This window comes from Cygnus olor, chromosome 1, assembly GCF_009769625.2.
Source record: "Cygnus olor isolate bCygOlo1 chromosome 1, bCygOlo1.pri.v2, whole genome shotgun sequence".
In the NCBI taxonomy this organism is placed as follows: domain Eukaryota; kingdom Metazoa; phylum Chordata; class Aves; order Anseriformes; family Anatidae; genus Cygnus; species Cygnus olor.
Genome location: NC_049169.1, coordinates 36,945,966 through 36,972,069, shown reverse-complemented (window position 1 = coordinate 36,972,069; position 26,104 = coordinate 36,945,966). Strand labels below are relative to the sequence as shown.

At 44.9% G+C, this 26,104-nt stretch overlaps 1 protein-coding gene and 1 long non-coding RNA gene across 7 annotated transcripts in view; one reads left to right on the top strand and one right to left on the bottom strand.

The window, feature by feature from the left end:
* HMGA2 (high mobility group AT-hook 2) overlaps positions 1-26,104 on the bottom strand; it is a 115,868-nt gene that overhangs the window by 14,668 nt on the left and 75,096 nt on the right. For 2 of the 5 annotated variants that reach the window (XM_040552641.1, XM_040552628.1), the window contains 2 exons: positions 8,788-8,820; positions 8,334-8,538 (listed from right to left, as the gene is read on the bottom strand). In XM_040552641.1, the coding sequence (XP_040408575.1) occupies positions 8,482-8,538; positions 8,788-8,820 (90 nt within the window). In that variant the 3' untranslated portion in view covers positions 8,334-8,481. Of the gene's footprint in view, positions 1-5,661; positions 5,901-8,333; positions 8,539-8,787; positions 8,821-26,104 lie in introns of those variants that run through there. The other 3 variants (XM_040552632.1, XM_040552658.1, XM_040552650.1) reach the window with 3 other exon arrangements.
* LOC121067819 lies at positions 13,419-21,219 on the top strand. 2 transcript variants are annotated; one of them, XR_005818466.1, is made up of 3 exons: positions 13,419-13,588; positions 20,404-20,598; positions 21,033-21,219. It is a non-coding gene; the product is annotated as an uncharacterized LOC121067819 (long non-coding RNA). The 2 variants fall into 2 exon arrangements; XR_005818465.1 differs by lacking the exon at positions 21,033-21,219 and adding an exon at positions 17,409-19,268 and having other exon boundaries at positions 20,404-20,880.

Below are 26,104 nucleotides of genomic sequence, written 5' to 3'. Positions count from 1 at the left end.
TAACTTCCATTCTCATTATGTCTCTTATTCAACCTCCATTACAGCATATCCCACTCTTAACATATAATTTGCAACAAAATTTATATGGTCCTGAACAGGCATAGCAAAGATGCAGCAATTCCTAGATGCGGATCATAGTTTTGTTGTTTAAGATCGTATCATATAACCCTGAGGACAATCTGAGTTAGAGAGGGCTTACATCCCATGTTTTTCAGTGTGGCAGATGAGCTGGGTTACAGCCCTTGGACACTTATTAATATTTATGCCAAGAATTAGGGTGTTTTTCAGTGACTTCAGCTAGGTGTGGAGGAACAGCAATGATGCTTGATTCTAAAAGGTGCAGGGCCTTTATGAGAGGCTCTGTAACCAAGCTCTTAGTGAAAAGAGTGCTTTCTTTCTGCACAGCCTTCTGACATGCCTCATCTTGGCTAATTAGCATTTTGATTATTTTTGTTGCCAGAAGTCCAAAGGCTGATTGTTCTGGTAGTTTCAATTTTCTGGATATCATTCTGGAAACATCCTAAAATAATCCAGATTTTCAGGGGGTGGCCCAATACTTCCTAGAATCCTGTATGCCTGTGAAGTTGGATACCCAAGTATTAGCAGTACAGACTCTTGTTACTCTTGGAAACCTGGGCCAAAATACATAGTACATGTATGTAAAAGTAGCACTGTTTAATTTACTCTTGACTGACATTTTGTAAACACTGTTCCCTGCCCAGCCATCTTTCTCAGTGGTGTTTCCCAGGCACACGTCACAGCCCCGTCTCTTCTGGCTATTGTTAGAGAGATTTTGGTTCATGTCAAATCAGAGTCAGGTTTTGAACTGGAGGGGGTGCCTCCCTCAGCAGCTTCCGTGGTCACAGCCTTGGGGTCAAACACAAAGCCTGCCTGTCCACAGCCATCGCCTGCCCATGGTGGGCTTCTTCCCCAAGCTGCAAAGAGAGAACCAGGAGGTGGGCAGAGTGCAAGGACATGAAAAGGTTTTAGCTCACCCCTTCAGCCCTCAGCCATCAGCTGCAGAGCCTGTCCCGAGTGCCATGCATGGAGCTGCTCAATGGTTGTAGTTCCAGGATGTTTCTGTGTCCTTTCCTCAGCAGGGAGCATTTTAGGAGCAGGCCTTGCTCAGCACGCCGGGAAAGAGCAGCAACCCGATAGCATGTCTGTATCGAATTGGCAAATGTGTGACCAGCGCTGCATTCAGATGGTGGCTTCCTGTGCTAGGGCTTGTGCCAAGGAAATTAAGTGTAGCCTATTTAAAGAGTTAAAATAACCTTTTTTTGCCTTGTGACTGTTCAGAGCTGAAGACTCCTCCCAGACTGGACTATGCAGTAACATTCCGACTGCCTCAGAAGCTGGCCGACAAAGCCAGGACATCTCCTGAGCTGCATGTTGCAGCACGTAAAGACTCTGAATCCCCAGGAAACCATGAAGCAAAAATATCTTCCAAGATCTGATTCCTTTTTAGTCACATAAAATCATGAATGTATGCATGCTCATAATTCCCTTACACAAGAAGGGAGCATCAGCAACTTGGTTTTAACAGAGGGGGGATCAAGACACAGCAAAACTTGCCGAAAAAAGAGGCTTGCACACTGCAGTGCTCAACACTAACAGATTCAAAGGAAGCACGCGGCTCACCCATCATGGGTGAACGGGACACTTCTGCTCCTCAGTCAGCATGTGGGGACAAGGCGACAGACACTCAGCCTGCTTTGCGTGCCACTGGCACGCCAAGCAAGGGGATGCATAATTCAGCACCGAGGCAGGTGCTGCTGTGAAGCTGGGGCTTATCCAAACTATTTTGCTCCTGCGCTGTGAGAAGCAGGCTGCTCCTGCCCCCCTGCATAACTCATTCCACTCCCACCACTACCCCCCAAATCCTGGCTGCTGGCAGAGGGCACAGAGGGTTTCTAAGTCCCCAGAAACCTGAGACATGAGCCTGGGGCAGGCAGTGCCTTGCAGCAGTGCAGCTGCTGGGCAGGCGCAGCTGTGAGCGTGTCCCTCCATCTTGCAATGCAGCTAAGGTGTCCACTGGCTCCGAGAGAGACTGGGTAAGCAGCAAGCTGGGGATTTGGTGCTCCTCCCTGTGAACACCCAAATTCTGCTTGCAGGGAAACAGGGCAGCCTGGAAATATCAGTAAATTTAGACCAAAAAGCTTGAGGGCTGTATTACCAAGGTTATTTGAGTATCTAATGACTCACTGTTAAGAGAAGTAGTGGTTTCTAATGAACAATTAAATGTTTAACTACATTTGTAAAACCCATCTGTCTGTTCCCTTTGCATTCTCTATGAAATGGAAATGCTGGGTGAGCTCTTTTTGTATTTTTGTTTATGGTAGAATGGGGTTCAGCTGAAGAAAATACTCAAATAAGTATTTGAGTATTTGCTGTGAGCGAAAGCAACTTTTATAAAAGTGATTTTCATAAAATTGGTGTTCAGTAGATGACTCTGTGGCCCCAGTGTTCACTCTGTGAGACTATACTTACTGGCAGTGTTTGCCATCCTGACACTGAGAAGCCAGTGTGTACCTACCACCATCAATAAAAGAAACCACAAAAATATGAAAAAAAAAGATTTCCTCATTGAGCAGCAACATACAGCTTCAGATCACTGTATTTCTGACTTCTTACTCTTTTAAAGTAACCGAATATCTTAATATACTCCTGTACTAAAGGTATTTTTTTCTTTTCTTCACTTCCTTCCCATCACATATTTTTTCCACTCCTTTGTTTCATTTATTTAAAACCAAATTTCTGCAAGCAGTTATCTCAAAAAAGTTACTCTATCATGGTTATGTAATAAAGGAAAATCATAAACACTTAAACTTTGGAAATTTGATTCTTAAAATTATTTAGGTATTTAGGTCTCACTGATTTATATTATTCAGATTCTATTCAGAAGTTATGTCATATAAATAACAAAATATTTGCTATCAGAAATACCTGACTTCCTCTTCTAGACCTCATTCTTTAGCACAGTATTTCATAGAACTGGTATCTGCACCTTCTGTATTTTTCCCCATATATTTTTGTGTTGTTTAAAAAATATGTGCTTTTTTTTTTTAATTTTAGACAACCTGTTCAGACTCCCTGTCACAATAAACCAAAAATAAAAGAAGACCGAGTACGTCTGTATGTCTTCCGATGGAAACCACATCATGCAGTTGCCACCATTCTACCCTGGAAGGAGAAAGAAAGTAAGGCCTTAAAGACTGTCAACGTCCTTGAGGCTCTAGCTACTGCAATTATGTGGAAAGTAAGAGGCTTTCCTGATGCCCTTAAAATCAAATTTAGACCTCTTCCAGAGGAATGGTAACATCCTTCCTGCAGTACAGGTACCTACCTAATTTCTTCATGATTCTAGCTCTAATCCACAAATTTTATATTATTCTTATTTATTTATTTATTTGCATCTTATGCCAAGCAATCCTTATAGGTTGCTCGAAACAGCAGAAATGGCAACAATAAAGGCTAGTTTTCAAACCTAAGCCCTTTTTTCGTAAGACATTTTCATCCATTTGTTAAAACAATCTCCTCAAATCAGAACAATGTTACAAGAACATTCAGAATCAAAATCTGGAAGGTTTCTCCAAAGCAAAAGCCTCAAAACCCAAAATTAAACCCTATTTTGATTTAAAAAAAACCTCAAGCGATCATAATAATGTGAAGCTTTGGAAAAACTAACCTTCCAAAGACACCTATGGGGAAAAAGGTCAATAAAAACAGGTTATTTCATCGTGAAGCTATTTATGCAAAAAAAAAAAAAAAAAACCTGGCCAGTTCCAGTAAGCATTGTCCCCTGTCCGGCGGTAGTGGGAGGCAGGGCACTAAGCTGGGGGGCCCCATAGCAGGTCCACGGCTCAGCCCCGCTGGGAAAACTTTGGGCAACTCCTCTGGGACCACGGCCCACACGGGGAGGTGCAGTGAGTCCAGGCTCACTGAGCTGTGATATCGTGATATCCACTTGCTCCATGTGTGTGCATGTGGTGCCTGGGGCCTCCAGTATATATAAGATGGCCTCTACCACTGTCTTTGGGAAAACAATCGGTGTTTGCTTTAAAAATAACACTAATAAAAGAATGGTAACTCAGCTGTTCAGAGGATGTTCTGGAGTGGTATGCACAACATGCATGCAACCTATATTGAAGTCTAAAATTCCATCTACATATGGAAAATAAAGTTTTCTCCCTCTGGAAACTGACAACTTTCCAATTCTCCTTATCAGTAAATACAGAAGAAATACAGGACACACAAAACAGCTTGCTGGATGCAGTGGGAAGAGCGTGGAAACCCCAGGGAAGCAGGTCCACCCCCAGGGCGGAGGTGTTTCTACAGCCATGGCTGTGATGAGCAAAGCTGCAATATTCCCTACTGGGAAGGATACAGGGTGGGCTTGGGCAGGGACACATGTTCTCTCCGACATCTAAGTGCACCCGTGTGGCTGTGAATGATTTGCCAGGCTTTCTGTGACACTAGGATTTTCTTTCAACCTGAGTCGTTGCTAACATGGACCCTTGGAGTTATTTTCTACCACATTTATCTCTGGGATTTTCTAGAGAGAAGACAAAAATCCCCATGTGGTGGTAGCAGGTATGAAGAACATCTGAAGCTTGTGGAAGCGCAGATGTATTGCACAGTGCAAAGAGGTGACGCAGGACTTGGGCACAGTGGGGCCACCAGCCAGGCTGCCCCAGCGTGTCAGACCTGCCCCACAAGCACCACGTCTCCCGGTCTCAGCTGCACTCACGAAGCCTGATGCTTCTGGGCTGCATATGAATGCGTGAATCATCAGTGCAAGTCCTGGGCTGCAGAGCCTGTCTGACGCTTTTAGGATTTACTGTTTGTCCTACATCCAGTGCACATGTGACGGAGGCAGATGGGGAACACATATAACCTGAAGTTCTGAGGTGTATATGTATTATGACTAATTAACATGCATAACTTTGTTAATACCAAGCCTAAGAGCTGAGTAAGATGAAAAAATGCAGTGAATCTGCATTTACTTTCTTATACAAAACAATGATTTTCTTTTTAGCTCTTTTTCTTGTTGGGATTTATTTGTTTGTTTTGTTTTAAAAGCACCTAATGCTAGCATTAGGTAGAAAAGTACTCTTAGGCTTGGAGCGAGTGATATGCTGTCTTTCAGACTCAGACACAAACTTAAGAGACTGCAAGGATTTCAGATTTTAATAGACCTCCCAAAGAGATTATAAGAAAATTTTCAAAGGGCTGTTCTACACTCACTGGATTTCTTCTCTCCAGAAATGATAAAAATAAAACATGTCCTGTTTCCAGAAAACTTTGATAGCTTTCATGATGTTTTCCTAAAAATATCGATTTCCTTTGCATTACTTAAGAGTGTAACTCCCCCATATGGCTGAGGCTACAGCTGCTACAAGTAGCTTAAAAACAAGGAAATGCAGAAATTTCTGTTTGGACTGCTGATTTTTACACCCTGGTAAGAATATTACCTCATCATACTTATAAGATATGACTGCCCATTCTTTGGAAACAGAGAGGATTTAAAAGGAGCTTCTTGTTTTTGAGGTTTAGGCACGTATTTCCGTGAACAAGCTAAATTAACTGATGACGTGCAGTTAGGCTTGCTATCTTTTCCTCATTTCCCCAAGGAAGTGTGAGAGGATGCATCAATGACCATCAGAAACGTGCGTACAGACTATATTATTTAAAGCTTTGTATTAATAATACGGATGGGCAGATTTCCAGTGGAGTTTACTGTTGCATTTGCCAGTTGCGTGATGGTCGATCTTCACAGCTCTGAGGATGTTTGAAGATATTGCAGAAGTTTATACAGGCATCTGTATAGCCCTAAGCTGGACATTAGACATCCATAAAGAGATTCAGAGCATGCAAGAGCCCTGCATAATGCTTAAAACCTGGGAAAAGGTGAAGGGAAAGGAGCTATTATGAATAGAAGAAGAATTCTATCTGTTTTTGCTGCTTCTACATTTTTAAAAATAAAGCAAAACCGAGAGGCATATGCAGTGGCAACAGGAACAAGAGCAACAGTGATGTAAACTAACACTCACAGAAATCTTTTGGAAAATGCCAGAAATTCAAAGCACAGCACTCAGGGATAAAACTTGACCCAGGTTTTCTGCCACTTTTACCATGGCAGACCGGGGTAATACGCTCACCATCACACAGCAGTTCTTGACTGCTACCTCTTACAGTCCCCACTGATGAAGAAAGGATACATTTCTAACTTAATCCAGACTGCCACATGGTAAAGCCATCTGGGAGGATATTTTGAAGGAAACAGATGGAAAAGGAAGAGATTCCTCTGAATGTAGTGTAAGATTTACATTATCCTCCATGAACTTCCATGTAGTCCCCATGTTTATATAATTTATCACTATTTCCTTAGACAGCTCAGATTAGGAAGCCTGCATGAGCTCATGTTCTTGTTGTTAATTCTGGGTCTGTACCTCCCTCCTTTAAAGGGAAATTCAGTAGTGTAAAAAGACAATGGAGAAAGGCAACCAGACTCCAGTGAAAACCAGCAGCAAGAAGCTCCTGACCGTCCCAGGAATAGCACTGTTTACCTCTTCCTTCTTTTAGCCTCAGGAAGACACTGTGAGGAGGGCTTGCTCACAGCCATATACATTTTTTTCTCTGTTGCACACCCACAGCCAGCAAAAACGCAATGTTGTGTCAGCATAAGTGTGGGAGCAGGGCCTATTTAGACCAGGAAGGGTTAAAGACAAGTCAATGATTTCATTGAAAATCCCTCAGGCCAAGGATTAAAAAAAGAAATGTTCTCTGAGTGAAGACATGGCACACAAATAATTTAAAGACTGTAATTTCACTAGTTGTGTTGTGATGACTGGGGATTGCTAAAAAGCCTTCTCTCTCCTTTCATGCATTCTTCTGTGCCTCCTCGTTTTCTATGCAAACATTTCCATTACTAATGGGAATGTCAAAGGGCCTCTTTTTCTCTCTCTTGCCCTCCCCGACCACGGAGATGCTGCAGAGGCACCGTGCAGCAGCGGCTGTGGCTGAAACACCCTGTGGCATCCCTACCAGTCACCATTTTGGGAAAGAAAGGACAGGAAGGTCCATACAGGGAATCCCGGCGGTTCAAACTCCTACATCATTAAATCCGTCGTTACTTTGTTCTGCTACCAAGCAATGGAGTCCCAGGTCCCCGCTCGATCCTCTGACACCCCACCTCAGCCTTGGTCCCAGGCGTTTCTTCCTCTCCCGTGCCAGGGCTCGCACTCGATTAGCATTCAAACAAAACACTCACGACTAAGTGCCTGGGGAAATGGAGGCGCTTGCACCACTATGTGCCATGGGCAGCATGATTTCTGCCTGGCTAGAGGCAGGGCTACAAGCTCCAGACCCCTTTATCCTGCTGACCCCCACGGGCATGAGCTCCCTGCCACCCACCAGGGGTAACAGCAATGCAAACAGCCCCCATCTTCACCTCCTGGGCTTGGCCTCCTTGGCACAGCACGATTTGAGCCCCCCGGGTGCCAAGGAGGAGATGGCTGGCTTTGTGCCCACTGACAAATTTACTACCACCTTGTGGGAGGAACAGCATGATTGCGGCCCTAACAGTTGAAGGATGTAGGTGAGACCAGGGAGAGGAAATATCTTTTATTAGACCAACTCGGCGTGTTTTGAATTGTGTGTTGTGGTCAGAAGGTAAGTCCTTGGGGACAGTTGCTGTGTTTCTTCCATAAGCTGGCCTAATAAAAGACTCTACCTCTCCTTGCAAAATTTACCTTACTTGAAGATACTACCACATTCGTCCTGAATGTCATCTCTGCCATTAGGAGGCATTAATATCATAGCCAGCGCCACTCATTCACCACTACTGTGACTGTATTGATTCCTTTTGCAGAAACGTGATTCCTCTGCATACTTTTGAGTGTTGCATCATCTCACCCCTCCAACTCACAGCTAGGATGTTTTCTGTTTCTTATGTAACAGCTCTTAATTCAGATTACAGTAGACATTACAATAGTGTAAACTGTACGATACTGTATTAAAACCGTACGGTAGAAAAACAGAGGCATGATTCCCTTCTGAAAGCGGACTTCTCTCCAGAAAAGCACCGGACCCTTTCTGCAGACCTGCTCCCATGCCCACATACTCTTCTCTGCTGCAGCATACATAACAAAGTGGCAGAGTTGGAGTATTTTTTTTTGGGTTTTTTTTTTTTTGACATGAGTGGGCTGGGGAAAGAAAACGGAAGGGAAGACCATAAACGCAGTGTTTGGTTTCATTACACCTTAGCTTGCACTTTGTCCAAGGTGTTAAAGAAGGAGAATGCCACCCAACAAAAGATCCTCAAATGTGTTAGTCTTTAAGACGGTTTAATTATCAAGTTCAGCCTATTTTATTCTGTGGATTTAGGGACTTGTTTATACCAGTGGGGAGAAGGGTTTTACACCTGTGTCCCCTCTTCCTGCAAGCAGCCCAGGCTCAGGACACACATGGGTGCCTAGCTCAAGCTGGACTGGCACCAGACGTGTGCGTGGCTGTGTTGTCATCACCAGGTGGTGGCTGCAGAAATATGACATTTCAGAGAACATTTCTGGGCAAGCACCTTCCACCCAGGCTGCATTTCCACTGCTGCCTCCTCTCCTTCCTGAGGGCCACCACGTGAATTTTCTGGGTGGTTGTGCCTAACAAGCCAGCAGCTATCCTCCATTTCATATTATTGATGCATTTCCCCCCGCTCTTTATCACTTTAAATACTGAAGAAGTATTCGATTTAAGATAGCATAAGGAATTTAAATCATTTTTTCTTACCTGAGCAGGCTTCTTTTGAACCACTTGTTGAGGCTGAAAAACAAAACAAAAGCTTGGTGAGAAGCAAAATTCACTGAGGTCACTTAGCAGTCATTTCACAGGTGCTGGGAAAAATAGTTTCAGCATAAGAAATAAAAGCACAGGCAAAACCCACATTCAGAAATGGAGTGATGAATGTACCCTGGTCTCGCACTTAGCCTCTCCTACACATATCTATGACCTTACTCTGAAGCAGTTCCTATTGCTGTGGAACCAAAAGAATATGTTGAATTTGTGTAATTAAAACCAAAGTGATACCTAATGTAGCATGTTACATATTCCAGCTCTTCCATGGTACTGCTAGATTTACTTTGCTGCGTTACGTATCAGACTGCAAATGGCCTAGTTTTGGAACTAGAGTTTGTTATCTCCATGGATGCTGATTACTCTTTTCCCCCACTCTTTTGGCCACGAGCTGTGGGGAAGCCCTCCCTGCTGGCCACAAGGCTTGGGCAGAGAGGTGAGGGACATGTTCCCGAGCCAGGGCTTCCCACCCAACCACAGCCACCCCTGCTGAAGCCATCGGGCTGGGGTGGGCAGCACCTCTGGTCCCAGGGTGCTCTGGTTTGGAAGCTCTAGCTGAATGAAAGCACTGGATGTGATTTTGGGGATGCCCATCACCAGACTGCTTGGGTGCGTGGCCAAGGAGAGATGGGGGCTGCGTCCACCTGCCCACCCAGGGCCTGGTGGCACAGCCACGGGGACCTCAGCAGCACTCTTTTCTGGCTGCCCCTACCCAGGAGCAGGAAATACGGTCCTCAGGAGAGTCAGGAAACCCACTGAGGTGCCAGGGCCCTGCATCCAAGCCCCGGGGAGGAGGAGGAGTATCAGTTAAGGAACTAACGCCTGCACGCTTAAAATACACCATGGCTGCTCTGCTGACGTGACCCCTGTGGGTGCTAGGAGGAGCACGGAACAATAAGGCCACAGATAAAGGATGAAATCCCGACACCGTGAGCACAAAAGGGCTTTTCTTACTCCAGTGGGGCAAAGCTGCCTTCCCCCTCTCTGCCCCCCAGGATTTTCTGTTTTCAAAGTACATGAATCGCACCCAATGATTTTCTTCCTGCCCTTCCTTCCTGCCTGTTCCTAATCCCAGCCGTGATTTTAGTGCCTCACTTGGGCAGAAGCCAACATGCCGTCCCTCTGGATAGCCAAAACCCTAATTTTCATGACAGTATAGTAGGAAATAACTGGAATATTTCTGAATAAACAGTTTAGTGTAACTGGCCTTTCAGAGCAATATTTCAGTGGGAAGGATCAATGAAAATGTAAATTAAATGTAACTGATTCAATTCAGACTGCCCACCACAAGCGTCCCATTTTAACAAGAGATGCTTTGTTTATTTTCAGTCATTTTTTCTAATTCAGCGGAATCCTATTGCTGTTTTATTTTTTGTATCTCTGCCTCAGGCTCCAAGTTCTGCTCTCGAATAAATACGAGGGGGAAAAAAAAAGCGATGACTGGGTCCGTCTTTAAACTTCAGGGTGGATCCTTTTCTTTTCCATTAAACTCCCTTGCAATGGAGAAGCGATTACCAAAGCACACACTTTATTGATGCCTTCTCCAGGTGGACTGCAAGCCCTGAACTGATTACGGGACATTTGCTGCCCTTGGACAAAGGAATTATTTGTTTCATAGGAATCCCTCGTAATTACAGAGTTCATTGAGCTCCTCGGTAATCTGAAGTGCTTTTCCACTTTATTTTCTTTTTCTTGCCTGCTGATTACACCTGTGCACGTGTTTACTCCCAAGCCACATGAAATCTGTAGACATTCTTAGCGGCTGACTGTTTTCTCCTGTTCAGAAATCCCCATATATTTTTGGCTGTGTGCTCTGCATTCATGTGACTCTCACACACACTAGCTCAATGAAATCTTCTGAAAGGGCTGCCAACTCACCAAATTTTCCATGAATTAGGTCCTGACACTTCAATGAGAGGAAAGACAATGTCTGAAACAAGGCCAGCCCTGGCTTTCTGCCTAGTATGTGTCAAAGTAATTCTACCAGCTGCCCTTCTACACAGCACTTCATACTTTTCAGACCACCAGAAAGCCCCTTGAATACTTTCAGTGATAGCTGGGGCTCGGGCTGCCAGTGTGTTTTCCCAGCCTCTGGCACCCAGTGGCTCCAGACTGGACCTAGAAAGTTTTTGTGTGTGTTTGTTTTGTTTTGTTTTTATTTTTATGAATGGCTTTCGCAGGGGACTCTGACTCGAGCACAATACTATACAGCCATTCATAAAAAGCAGAGGGAAAATATTGTACTTTGCCCAGTTGGAAACTGCCTGTGATACTGACCAAAGCTCGCAGGAATCTTAGTCATTCGAGATCTTTGCTATCTCAGTGCTTCATGTCAAGAGCTCCCTGGCAGCGTTCGCTTGCTGCCAGCGAGGTTTCCAGCAGAGAACAGCGCATGTTGTGCTTTCTCCCTTAGATGGAAGAAGCGAAGCTACGAGGGACAAAAAGCAGGGCTCAGCCCCTTGGCCGGAGTTAGCGGCACGCAGCACCGACACACTGGGAGCCGTGCCCACGCCTGCCAAGCTGAGGGCTGCGGCGTGTGCGGGCTGAATCACGGCAAGCACGGCGAGGGCTGGCACCCAGGGGCGCCGCTCGCCCCGCTGGTGATGCAACTGGACAAACACTCCCTGGGTAAAAACAGCAAGGTCCAATCCTGCCAGGACCCCTGCATCTGCTCACTCGACAACCACTGCACTTGGAGCAACCCAAGGTAGAAGAACTGAGGCGGACAGGAATAATGAAAAGTCTCCTAAGCACCCCCTGTGATTTCTATAGCCGTTGTGGGTGCGACGCCTTTGGAAACTGCTTGACACGCTACGGATACAAATGCGTCTACTCACTGAGCCTTGTGTTCACAGAGAGAGTTAAGAGATCTTTTCAGAGACACCTCTGATCTGAAAGGCTCTTGCAAACGCATGTTCGACCAGTTGGGAAGAAAGGGAATCCGTCTTGGTTACGGAAAAGATTGGAACCACAAAAAAGACAAGGACAAGAGACTTTAAAGAGGTGCCTTGGAGCAAAATGAAGTTGTACGCGAGACATGAGAGCTCTGAACTATTATATATCCCTCCAGGAGACTGCAGAGTAAGATGGCAGCCCTCCTGCTCTGCCAGAGGCTGGCTTGCTTGCTTAAGTGATCACACGTAAGGGGAGCTGTGTGAAACGCACAACTTTCACATTTTACTTTTATCCCAAGTTAGAAAGCCAACTATTTTACACTGAATCTGTATCAGCTGAAATTCTTGGATACCTGAAATCAAAATTTACTGTTTTATGTCAAATACAAGCACAAGACAGTCTCAAATAGCTTTCTTAAATCCGTTTTGAGGCAGAAAGACCAAGTGACAATGTTGGAAAAATCCTGTGACCACGTCATTTAAAAGCCTACCGTACAAGAACAAATCCAAAATACAGCAGAGTGCATGTTTAAACTACTATGTATACATGAGCTAAGACAAAATACTGTAATTTAAAACTTTGTGATAAGATCCCTACCTTTGAAGAGAAAAAAATTAACCACCTAAAGAGCAATGTACACAAACTTTTTGGTGGTTTTATCTTTGGCTGTAAGGTTTGGAAGTTCAAAGCCCAACTGTTTATCTTCTGCAACAAACTTCTTTCACCGCTCCTCTGTCACCTCACCCCTCTATTTATTTTCGAATTGTGTCACTTTACCCCTTGTCAATATCCTAGATGCATCCTTACAGACAAAACCTTGTTCAGGCATTCCTTGTCTCTGCCGAAACCTGTATCATCAGATAACTTTTCTCTCTGTTGGTAAATACAGACACCGGTCAAACAATTTCCCTGCTTTCTACACGAGAACAAAAGAGCCGCCTCATGTGACGAGTCCATATTCATCTTGTACCAGCAGCCAGAAGTTGTATCAAATTCAATTTGTCACACCTCCCCTTCTCTATAGTGCTTCTTCTTACCCTCTGACTTTTCGTAGCCTTATAAAAATAAGGATGGCTACGGGTAAGTCTATGTCAACCAGGATGAGCGACGCTGGAACACATTTTTAATGATTGGAGATAAAAGCACAGGCCTGCATGCAAATCTTTCACCTACTGCTGTGCCTGAAGCTCCAAGGGCATGCCGCACAGTCACGGTGCTCCTAGGTTTTGTGTCTGCGTCTTCCTCTTTAAATGGGGTATTATGAAGATGTTTGACTGATGCTTCTTGGCAACAGTGACTCTCTGTTTTATTCCCACAGCTTGACACAGACAAGACATTCGCATGGAGGTAGCTCTGCTGGTGAGGCTAAATGACCGTGATGGAAACTAATACCCAGTTAGGATGACATTTATAGTGCTGACAGCTCAGTGTTGTGCAGAGATCATTAAAATAATTTCATAGGTCACCCAAACACTTGTAGTTCTAAATTAAAAGATGAGTAAAACCATATTTAGACTTTTTGTCTACATATCCTAGAAAAATCAGGAAGTTCATATTATACCAGTTGAAACCAATATAATCCAAAATAAATCATGTCTTCCAAGCAGTTCCATATGACAGCATAATAACTACTGTTCTGCCATACAGCTTTAATTGGTTCGAGTCCAGCCTTTCCCTCACTCCTCGAGCACGCAGTGCTCCAACGCTGGGACTGGAGGCCCACAGAGGCTGTGAGAGCCTCCTCTCCTCTCGACAAAAGCAATTTCCAGCTTCACGGCCACCAGCAGGACTCCACCATAGGCTGTGTGGGGCAGCGTGCCTGCCATTCACTGCTCCTATCCAGGTATGCTCACGGCTTGCTTTGGAAATGATCTTCCTTTAGAGGGGCGAGGAGAAAAGCTTTTCACAGCATCAATAGCAAGGGGAGGTTCCCTCTCCGCCCAAGCAGGAGCCGCTTGTGTTTTGGAAGGGCAGGTCGTGAATTCTCCTGCCCACATCGCATGTTTGCAGTCAACTGGCAACCGGGGCGTCTGTGTATGCACACTGCTGTGGGTCATTAGGATGTAACAGCAAAACCATCTGGCCCTAAGAGTTCAAAGGAGATTTCACAGTCCTCTGTGCAGTCTCATAAATGAAGCTAATAGTAATCTGTGGAGAATTTTGGCAAAATCTGTGGAACTTTTATTCTTTATTTTCTATCCTACTTGGCACTGCTCTGAGTTTTTAATACCAAATACAAAGTCGGGTCATTCAAAAAATATTTATTAGCGTATTAAACTGACCTCCCCTGACTGCTGCTGGAAAACCCTGCAACATCTCAGGAGCTGCACCAATAACTAGCTGATGACAAAGTAAATAGCACTTCTACTCCACTTGTGAAGGGGAGCAGAAAGCATCACAGTTTTCCAAGTACACGAAGTGACTTTTAATAGTTACTTGAGTGGCACCGAAATCTTACATTTTGACTGGCAAATTCAAAACACATTGCTTCAAATTACTCTTTTGGTAGCCTGAAAATTCAGGCATTGGCACCTATATCCAGTCAGGTAGGTTTATATGCAATGGAAGTCAACCAACTGACACCAGCAGGGTTAGGATTTCATATGTTTTATATACAGAAAGCTACCTTCACTACAAAAAATTAAGGTTGCTACTTTTGCCATGGGTTTACATTCCAGGAGTAGAAAAACTGTGAAAGGAATTTATTAAAAATCAAATTCTGATTTCTTTTACGCTAGTACAATCCACTATTTTTCAGTTGCTTTGACCCAGCCTTCCTCAGTGGCAGACTTCCCACCACAACTAGAGATCTTGGAAATACAAATTTAATGGTTAGAACAGGGAGAGGAAAAGTGTCATTTTTATTCATCTGCTAGCTGAACTGTTCAGTTCAAGGACAATGATACCCCACTGAGTTTATCAAGGATATAAGCAAAATTCAAAGCACAGTAGTTTTGAGTTCAATGTTTTTGATTATATTAATTTTTATAATCTTTCAGTTGGTATTGGGTTCATTTCCATAAAATACTTAGGGCAGTGCAGCTTATGAAATGGGAGGAGGGGGAATGGTTTTAAACTAAAAGAGGGAAGATTAGATTAGATGTTAGGAGGAAATTCTTTAGTCAGAGTGGTGAGGCCCTGGCACAGGCTGCCCAGAGCAGCTGTGGATGCCCCATCCCTGGAGGTGCTCAAGGCCAGGCTGGATGGGGCTTTGGGCAACCTGGTCTGGTGGGAGGTGTCCCTGCCCATGGCAGGGGGGTGGAGCTGGGTGGGCTTTAAGGTCCCTTCCAACCCAAACCATTCTGTGATTCTGTGGTTCTATGAATGGACCTTGTAGCTGTGGTTAAATGCTATAAGCAAAATTTACATCGGTGTACCTAGCTAAAATCTATACATCTGCTGTAGTCCCACATTTCAGCTGCAGGAGGAAGATCTGTTGCTGCTGACTGCTCTTCAGAGACACCTCTGTTCTGCTGGGCTCTCCTGTTACTTCGTTACCACCCATCACGTATTTGACAAGCTTTCTTGATGCATTTTATTCTGGTTTCGTTCAGCACCCTGTGCATTTTTCAGCTAAAATATTAAGAAGCAATTTCTGCCTTTCAGAGTAACTCTAATACACAATTTAGCACTGATGTTTTCTTGATAAGCACCTAAGGAACTTGAGCTGACTCCTGTTAAATGAATGTCATATATACCTGCCTATTTATAACCCCCTGCACAGACAGGCTATTGAGAAAGCCAAAGGGGAGGTTCATTATTTATAGTTATAGTGTAAGAAAAAAGAATACATTTTAGTAGACAGAAATAAATGATAAGTTATTTGCAAAGAAACCTAGCTCTCATGATCCAGGGATATAAACTGGTCAGGAACTACTTAGTTTTATATCTTGCAGACCTCTCCACACAAGTAACTATCGTGCAACTGTTTATCTCCAGACTATCTTGTCTGTTTTGATACAGCAACCCCTGTGTTCACCATGCATCTCTCTTGACCCGTATGGAAATAATTTTTGACCACTTCTAAACAGGCGAGATTTGAATTGATGACCTGGAGGTGAAAAGCACCATATCACATTACCATCCGGTTCAAACTGTTGTGAGAGTGTCTTCCCTCTCTTCTTGCTCAGGCACCTCCCACCATACAGACCAAAAAAACAGGGGTGGGTCCTGCTTCGGAGATCATTCCTGGTGGTAGCACTGACAGCGGCTGCCTGGAGCCCATCAGAGCTGCAAGACTGTCCTCAGTGGCCTCATCTCTAGACCTGACTGCCAGCAGCTTCTGAACCTCCCTGAACTTTGCTCTGGTCTCCACTGAAGTAACACAATAGGGCGGTAAAGTCCCAAACCAGACCTGCAAAATCAGCTACTGTTTGGAGAGTAAACTCTGAACTTCAGTGTTTTAGCTGAAAATAAAACTATTGCCAGGTAACATTTATCTTTCTGGGCTTTCTCATTCTCCTCCTCATTTTAAGGTCACAGAGACCTTAACTCATTTGGTAACAGTGTTCTTGCGTCACACAGAAACTAGAAAACATGCACAGCCCGTTTTGCACAATACAGGCTTAGATACGGATAATCAAATTCATTTCCAGGTCTATGACAGCTGCTGCAAACAAATGGCCTCAGTCTAGGGATAGGGATAGAAAAAGACCTTAAGTGGCAGTGATGAAAAGCAAGGAGCAAACTCTGCTCCACTGGGTGGCCCAGGGACTGCAGCAGTGTCCTGGCAGGGAGAGGTGACCATTCTGCCCCATTGCTCCTGTCTCACCACAGTGCTGCGCTGGCCATATTGCAGTCTGAAGCTGCACTTCTTCACAAGAGTCCCTGCAACAGGATATTTATGAAAACACAACACGCATGTCCCTCAGCATGTGGGGCAGAGGCATCTTCCCTCTCCAGAAAGTACAACCCTGAGCAAGCGATAGTGAACTGGCCCCTCTAAATACAGGTAGGTGTGCGGCATGATAGGAGTCCCTGCTTCTCCCTCACTATTTTCACAACTCAGGGCATCCCTTGGATATTTCCTGATGACAACCCCTGGCATATTTCTTCAGTTTAGTTGCACGCTGTGCTGCTGCCCCCAGAGATCTGTGCTTCGTCTTTTAGCCAGGCACATCTCAAACACAGGAGGAGAGCATCGGAGCACATGGTCTGGGGCAGAGTGTAAAGGCACGTGCAGAACATGCTCACTTAGGACAGCGTGGCACTGTTTCTGTGCATTTTGCAGTGATGTGTAACCCAAGAAGATGCGACACCTCCGGGCAGTGCTGAGGCTGCCTGGGATGGACACCCGGCAGTTACACTGGGCAAGCACTCCCTGCAATTTCTTCTTGGAAGCACAGCACCAGGTTGTGAGCGCACCAAGCACCCAACACCCTTAGGCTCACAGGGAATTGAGTGTTTGATTCTACTCATCTTCTGCTGATGAGTGCTTTTCTTCATCTTTTCTTGCAAAGCAAAACCCCTTTGGATCGGGGAGCTCCTCCTCGTGTTCTCCTGAAGGATCACCCTCACACCCTTGGATGCCCAAGCACTTGGCTGTTGTGTGAGCCTGTCCCAGTGGGCCCTGCCTAGAAAACCTGCGGGCTTCACCCAAAGTAGAAAACAATCCAGCCCAGGTGCAGCCTGGTTTGCATCCATACGACCTTTCCTCCTCCCAGATGGAGCCATCTCTTCCACACCGCCTGGAGGAAGAAGCCCCATAGCCTGTGCTATTTCCTGAACCTCTGCGCTGGCAGAGGACAAGACAGTGCCGGAGGGCAGGCTGCCAGCTGCCAGCACAGACAACTTCAGGACAGCGCTTGAGGCTGTGCCCAGGCACTCTTCAGACACAACTCCAGACCCTGTCAGGAAGAGCTCTCTGTCCCCTCATCAGCACAAACCGAGGTAAGGACACAAGGAACCCAGGCAGCCTCTTTTGTATATCCATTTCTGACCCTTTAGAAATAGGATGTATGTTGTATGGAGCGTATGTGGTCATCCCCAGGCCTGGCCCTGAAGCCCTGCAGGAGCTTCCCCATCCCATCCATCCCATTCCCTCCGTGACCTCCCATTGCCCCATGATGGCTGGGCAGGGGTTTCCTCCCAAGAAGAGGCACACGGCGCGAGGAAGGCGGGTTGACTGTGCCTCGCTGATTTTCTGCAGCTGAGGATCTGGCCTGAGGCACTTCTCTTGAACTTCTTTGTCTGAGCACATTCATTGGTAGCCACATGGTTGGCTGGGGATGTTTTTGTATGTCTGGGATACACAGATGTCTGATAGCTGTCTGTCTATCGAAGAGATTTGATAATTATTACTGCCTCCAGGAAACTGATGCTGCTAAGAGTGTCTGTCAGAGAGTCCAAACAGCCTGCTGACATCCTGGCACAGTTTCATAAAGAAGTCAGTGTCCAAAATAGAAATACATTTTCCATGTACTTGAAATATACCAGGGGCTTGGTGGCGAGTTGTTGTAATTAATCCACTTCCTGGCTTGATATATTTTGGGATCATTCTGGTGCGTGGTATGTTAAATACTGAACTCAGTTCATACTGTTGGTTTTTCATGGAACTTACATTCGTTATGTCCAAATGAGTGATTTGTAGGCACTCCTTGCAAAGCAGAAAGAAGCTTTGGACTGCATTTCTGGTGTGCTTTTACCATTCACTCAGTAATTTCATCATACACATCACTGTGAAATCTGCAGGACACAGTAACACATTTTAAAGGTGGCAGCAAAACTATTTTCTCTTTTATTCAGCTAGAAGTCATTTGCTAAAAGACTGCAAAGACAAAGATACAATATCGTATCATCAGCCTCTTGACAGCAGCAGAAATATGAATAGTGTCTGTGTGCACATTGCTTCTGGTCTGAAAGAGAGAGAAAGAAGGGGGACGAGAGAGAGGGAGGGAGAAAAAGATGCTGCTCTTGATATTCCTCACGTCATTTTGGAGTCGTGCTATTTACATCCTGGACAGACTGAATTTAGCCCAGCCTAGCAGAGAAGAATTTGACCCTAATTTTTAAAGGACAATTACCTGACTGTCTAGTTACAGTTATTTAATAGCCTTTTGGAAGCTACATCTGACCTGAAGATCCTATTTGTTGCTCGGATCTAACGTGAACATCAAAGGTATGTGCGTTAGGTATGCACGCAAATCCCCTGCAGCTTTTTTCATCATGGTGCTGCAACCTGATACCCCAGCGGGAATGCAGTGCCTACAGCACCCCGACACAGCCCCGCTCCTTGCCACAGCTCGCAGGGGTCGCCTCGCTCACGGAGCACTGTACGCACCAGGAAAGCAGCCTGGCTTTAGATGTTACAGTTCTTAGGAACGTTTTACCAAACGCAGTTCATTCCTGAGAATCAGGCTGCTATATACTTGCTCTCAGTTCCTGATAACCTTTCCATGCTTTGCTGTTGCTGCTGTTTGTTTCTACATGACAAAGCAAGCTGATTTTTTTGTGTTGCAGAAAAACAGAGTAAAATCCTGTCCTTGGCTAAAACGCATCCTTAGTTGCAGAGTCTGCCCGAAGAGGTAAATGCTTCCATCTCCCAGCTGGTCACATTTTATTTTGACTGGACCAATATGATTTGGGAGGTACCAGACAGGCACAAGTTGGTAGCATCTGCGGCTAGGTGGTCCTGGCAGCAGAGGTGCAATCAGCTTGCTGGGTGAAGGAGAAGGATAGCTGGCCTCCACATGCTGCTGTGGTTGGCACAGAAAGATATATGTCTTTTGGGGATTAGGCTATACAATGGGTAGCCCGATTTGCAGCTGGACATAATCCACCTCCACGAGCTCAGGTGTTATACCAGCACCAGATCGCTTAATGGCAGCTGCAAGACCATTTTAGCGTTGGCAGCAGTGTGCCAAGGACACCCTGATACTCTAGGTATTAACAGGTAGGGAAGATATAGATGGTGGGGAGAAAGGTTCTTCTGCTGGTGGCGAGCAGGCTGCTCCCAGGCACCTCAATGTCCCCATGTCCCCTGCCAGCAACTTCCCAGCCCAGTCTCCAGCAAGGCTTTACCTTGAGAGAGGAGCTGGGGAGCACAGGGCGTACCCTGAGGCGAGCTCTGCAGGCAGCCCCACGGACACTAGAGGTAGCTGTGAGCCCAGTGCTCTCTCTGGCAAACCCCATGGCCAGCAAGGAGGCCACCAATGAAGGAGGGCCAGCATTTGGGGGAGACGTGAGGAAACCAGAGTACAGCTTAGGACAGTGTGTGTACACCTAGCAGCTTCTGGAAGTCTTTGGCTGGTAGGAAACTGCTGGAATTTTGTGTTTGGGTTGTGTGGTGGGAAAGATCCTAAGGGATGGATGGAGAAATGAAAAGTGGCAAAGAGAGATGGTAGGAAGCGGGGGGACCAAATGCACCACGCTCTCTCCGCTTGCACGCAGATGGGAATGAGGTCTCTGTGCTGCCCAGGAAGTGCAAGGAACTGAGAGGAAACACAGAAATACCTTATTCATATTTCTTTTTGTCCACTGCCATAAACTAGATGGCTGTATTGTCCTATTTTTGGCTTCTATTAGGCTCTTAAGCATGTTAGCGACATGTGTGATTTTGATTTGAGTGATTAGGAAGTTTGGTTAGAAGGACCGTTTTTATGTACCAGTGGGTTTTCAGACTTCAGGATCAGATACGTTTCGTAGGCTCTATATTTCCAGATCATGAAAAAGAAGGAAGAAAGAGGAAGGCCCCTGGACTGCACTGCCTCGGGGAGCGGAGGATCACATCCCTAGCCGCAAGCAGAGAAACAACCTGCCGCTCCCGGCTGATGACAGCTGGACCCGCAGGAGCTCGTGTTCTTCCTGAAGAAGAGCTCAAGCGATCTCTCAGCACGGCAATCTGTGCAGAAGCAGGTCTGCTTCAGCTCTGTGGTTAGCCTGCGCTGGCAGCGGGACAGCCAGGACATTCACTGTTTGTTATACAAGCACTTCAAGAGGGTGGGGGACAGTGATGGGATAAGGAGTTGCCCATGCCTCTTCGCCTTTCATCACCTCCCAGGAATGTCTGCCTTCAGGGCTAATTTAGATGCATTTACGTTAATAAATGTGTAGCCTTTTCAGCCACGTTTTTTCACTTTAATTCCTGTCTGCCCTTGCTGGCACATGCCCTTGGCAATTTGCAGTTGTTTTGCTCATTCGGCATTGTATAATTGTCCTTTATTACTGAATCTAGATATTTTTTTATGGTTAAACAAATGCAGAGCTCTTGAAAGTGATATAGCCTAGCTCCATTTTGCTTAGTAAACACCGCTTCTTTTTTTCTTGCTTTTTTTGCTTCTTTTTCTCAGTCAAAAATGCACCACTTTGCTAACTCTAAACTGATTTGCAAGCCTGAAACTGATGATTTCGTAAGTCTTCCAGATGCACCATCACAGTTCCAGAAAGCTTCCTGACTGACAAGAAAGCCAAGCCAGGATTTCTGTGGGATCTCCATATCAGGATATTATTAATAAATGTTGTGTACCTCAGAGGGAATCCCCCCAATATCGTGCATGCTCCATACGGTTCCTCGCTCCTCATTGTGGTGATGCTCTCCCTCTCCTTACTCCTAAGTGTCATGAGACCTGGTGACACTTTTGGGCTGGGGCTGGTTGAACCATCCCTTATAAAGGTACTCGAGATGTCTATGTCCAAGTCCAACCATGACTTAACACATGAAGACACTTCTTTCACATCCACACTCATCCCATGATAAAATGATGGATGATGTCTGTGCTTAGACCAGGTGAGACAGGATCAGATGGACGAAGAACAGGATCCACGTGTCTTTGAAGAGAGCACAGCAGAAAGAAGGTTGCTTTTCTTTGCCTTTAGGAAAGAGGATGCAGGGTAATTTCACACTGTTGATAGTTTTGGCAGGGAGGATCCAGCCCGTGAGCTTTAATCAGCACTTCCATAGGAAATAGTCGGTCCATTTATATTTTTGATCCTTTGCTTATGGCACTGCCCATTAATACCTGGTAGTGCGCTTGCTCCCCGGCTGTCAGAGCCATGCTACACTCTAACTACAGGGCTGCCAGTGTCCTGGAGGAGTCTTCAGCATGCAAAGGTTACATTCCTGGAAATGCTTGGGATGCCAGTAAACCATGGAGACTTTAGGAGCAAAATGCATAATACATTCACTTATTAGCATCGTGTCATAACACAGATGGAGACGAGTACATCTAGTTCCTGAAGACTCCAGAACTAATTTGAATCTGAACCTGACCTATTGGTACAGAGCACACAAGCGACTCCAAGCAAAACAAACTGGGAAGTGCCTGGACACCACAGTGATGAACATGTTTGCCTATGTCCTCATCAGGATTACTCATAGTACATTTTCTCCTTTTTTTCCAAGTACATTTTTCTTAATCCTCAGGGCTCCTTTAGAAATGGAAACCTAACACATTACCAGGTGTCCTGTGGGAGACCTGTGACACTGTGTAAGGGGTCACGCAGGTATTATTCCTTGGCTCAACACGGACATTCTTACAAAAAGCTTAATAATACATAATAAATCAGATAACCAGAAAAGATCACAGTATTTAAATACATAATCTTATCTCTGAGTATCCTATTCACCTCTGCAGATCCCATAGTGATTTCCATACTGGAAGTAACTCGGGAACCTGAAAAAGGGATTCGTGTAACTCTACACTGAAATCCAGCCATTCCTGGGATGAGATCTGTCTTGTTTTAACAGCACAAGACAATGTAGCTCACAGCTAGAGAAGGAGGTAAAGAACACCACATCCAGTGTAAGCGGCAGGGAAGGAAGGATGTAATTACACAAACTGGAATCTGGCCAGGACACTGGGGTCAAAACCTCGACTCTTTTGAAAAGTGCCATGGGAACTCTAATGACCACAAGTGGTCAGAGCCTTGATTTTATATCTCATCTGAAAAACAACACCTCTAATGACATGGTTTTCTTGAGTACCATGCAGAAGTATTCATCCTAAGTGAATCTGAAAGAAAAGAGCATCCCACTGCAGCAGTTAGGTGTCTTGGGAGGTATTCATTTTGTTTCCCAGTTAATCTATATAATGTGATAGCCCAGGGGACATGTACATGCCCCTTTCCAACACTCGTGTCCAAACAGAACGGGACATTGTCACAAGACAGAACTCTGTTTATGTTGGCTGTAGCTACCACAAACTCAGATCACATCCCCACAATTTTCAAAACGCCAATACTCATCCCATGACCCTCTCGTGACTTGACTTGTGTTGTCTCCAGTGTGGATCACACTGAGATTTTAATATATGAATGTCTACTAACCAAAAAGACAACTTTCTATTGTGATGTTATTTATCTATTGTACTCTTCATTATTTTAGGACATGAACACATCACTGACTTACAAACATTTTAAAAGCCACCACCAGCTAAGCAACAATAACAGACCGTATACAGATTTTAGCCTACTTCCGATGGGAGGATATACAGCATCACTTTACACTTATTTTACTAAGGTAAAAAAAAAGTACTTAGCAGCGAGGACAGGGTAGCAAGCCTGTGTATGGGTAGTCACTAACACTTACCAAAGCTCAAACAGGATGCTGTAACTCAGTCATACATTAAACATCTCAGATTAGAAATTCTGTCCATATCTTTTCTTACAGATTTAGAGAAAGGAATTTAGTGCCAATGCAGTGAACTGGCTTACAGAGTTCCTTTTTAACACTCTTAATTCTTAAAATCAAGTTCAGCAACCTACCCACCTTGTACAGATTCTGTCTGGTACAAACATCACACAATTTTCAACAAGCCACTGCTGCTTCTAGGGTAATTCTTCAATTCTGTCAACTGAGAGCAGATCCTAGTAGCAGGTGCCTCCACGTACCTCCGCATGTCGGCATGTACCTCCTCAATAGCTCATGAGCTATCTGTCTCAGGCTGGACTATGTACTGCGACCAGCAGTGCGACTGGGAGGAATCAAATCCTGCACTACTGGAAGCAGGAAAAAACACCAAAGCTGGCATTTCCACTTTGCCCAGCAAATGTTGCCCCAGCTCCTCAGCCTGTTCCTGTCTTCCCATGGTCCTGCACAACTCTGGGGCAACAAGCAACAAACCCAGCAAGCCAGGCAGAAAGACTCTGGGGCAACAAGACTTTCCCATCACATTTGTAGAATCATGGAAAAATTACTGTCCCTGCACTGGATGCTGCACTGATCTCTTCACACAAATAACACGTACTACAAACACAGAAGACTGATAAAAGGTGGGCTGTGAAAAAAAGAGGCCCAGAGAGATGGAACACTTCATTACAGGACATGTTGCCGTCAAAAACATCACTGAATGCAGGCCACTAGTTGTGGAACTAGTCTATACCTCTATCACAGTTCCCAAGGTTGGGTTGGATGGAGCTTTGAGCAACCTGGTCTAGTGGGAGGTGTCCCTGCTCGTGGCAGGAGGGTTGGAATTGAATGATATTTAATGTTCCCTCCAACCCAAACCATTCTGTGATTCTTTGAGAGTTTGTCACCTCCATTCAAATACCACCTGTAAGAAGAAATTCCCCTGGGCACATTTGTGATGGACTCCAATGGCCCGTCCTGCACAGGAGGTCACATCAGATACCATGTGGTTCCCTCTGGCTTTAGCATCTACAAATCAAGGGTCAGATATTTCCATCACCAATATAACAAGCAAGAGCTATTCTACAAGATTCTATCTTGTAGAATGACTACCAAGAGGGTTTCTTTGTCACAAGCATTTCCTTACGTTACACAAGCATACATGCACATTCTGCAGAGAAATTAAATAATAAATTATCATCAAGGAAAGCTAGGGAGTTGACAGAAAATCCACCAAGACCAGCTGCACATAACTAGAAACCTCAAGTTTGTTTGAACAACCTCACAGAAGCGAACCCCACTCAAATCAACTGGGTTGATAGCAAGAGTAAGAGTGTGGGAGCGCACAGGATGGCTGTACTGGAAAAAAATGGATCTTGGAGGTTCCACAGGATGAGCCAAGGCATTATAAAGGCCCTTCAGCCTTGAAATTATCTTTAACATAGGAACATGCAGCAGTCTGTTCAGAAGAAATGCAAAACCAGTTATCACACCGTGCTTTAGGTAGGTACCGGAGACAGCATTATGTACGTGAGATAGCCCTAGGTGGTTTTCACTCAAACGAGAAATGAGTCTACATGATATGATCTACATGAGGTGGAGATTAACAAACATAATAGCTCATCTCCTTTTTACAAAATCAGGACCAAAATCTTGTGATTTTTGCCTGCCTGTAACCAAGCACAGATTGCCCTGTTTTCAAAGCAAAATCTGTTCAACAGAAACACAAGCGTGTTTGCTCCTGATCTTACTGTTAGAAGCTCAAGTGAATATTTGCCTGTTTTTCTGGACATATACATGTGTTAGTTAACTTGCTACCCAGCTAATTTTTACTTATTTAATAATACAAATACCATTCATTACTCCATAATATAAGCTCGTGCCCTTAGAAGTAATTGAACTTAACGCTAAGTGTCTCCTTGTATTTCCTTTCCGACAGCGGTGTTTCTGCATAAAGAACTGCTGTATCTTAACCACACCCCCTGCCCACAGCGTTATAAAACAACAAAGGCAACAAATATACAAAATCCAAGCTTTCTCTTGCTTGTCACTTTATTCAGTTGACTGTCCTCTCATTGTTTCACTTTAATTGCTGGAGTTTGATACCATACTAATTTTCCTCCGTCAATTCATAATATCAATTTCCCTGAAGGTCAGAAACAATACATCAGGAAATACCACCTGCTATTCAGGGATATCGCAGGAAATTTGCATTTCCACTTTGTAAAGTGTTATTATTTTGGACTGACAACCCACATTATTTCATTATCCCAAAGCATTAGGATCCCTGAAAGCTGTAAAGAGAGAGAGAAAGAAAGAGAATCGGCATCCTGGCTGGCCTCCCACTAGCATTTCATGGTCATTAACAATCAGAGTGGGAAGACAAACAACTTGTTGCTGAAAGATAGGCATGCCTTACACACAGCTTGTACTGTCACTTTGGCACAAGCATGGGAGCAATGCAGCCGCTTCCTCGGTCTCCCCCAGCCCGGCAAGCCCTCGTCCCAGGCTGGGTTACTGCTCAAGTGAGTTCCTCCATCCTCTGCGAGCTGCGCTGAAGAATGAGGTGGCAGACACAGCCAGAGGATTTACTCTCTTGCAAGCATATGGGAGACTTGGGCGCAACTTCTGCAGGGAGTTGAACAGCTTCCTTCCAGCTTTTTATTCATTGGGTGTGAAAACACAACGTTTTGGGACCATCAGGAGGGGAAGGCAAGCTGCCCGCAGCTAGGTGATTGCAAGCCTTGCAACCTCCACAACAGCTGTAGCGAATATCCCAGAAAACAAACTTCAGCC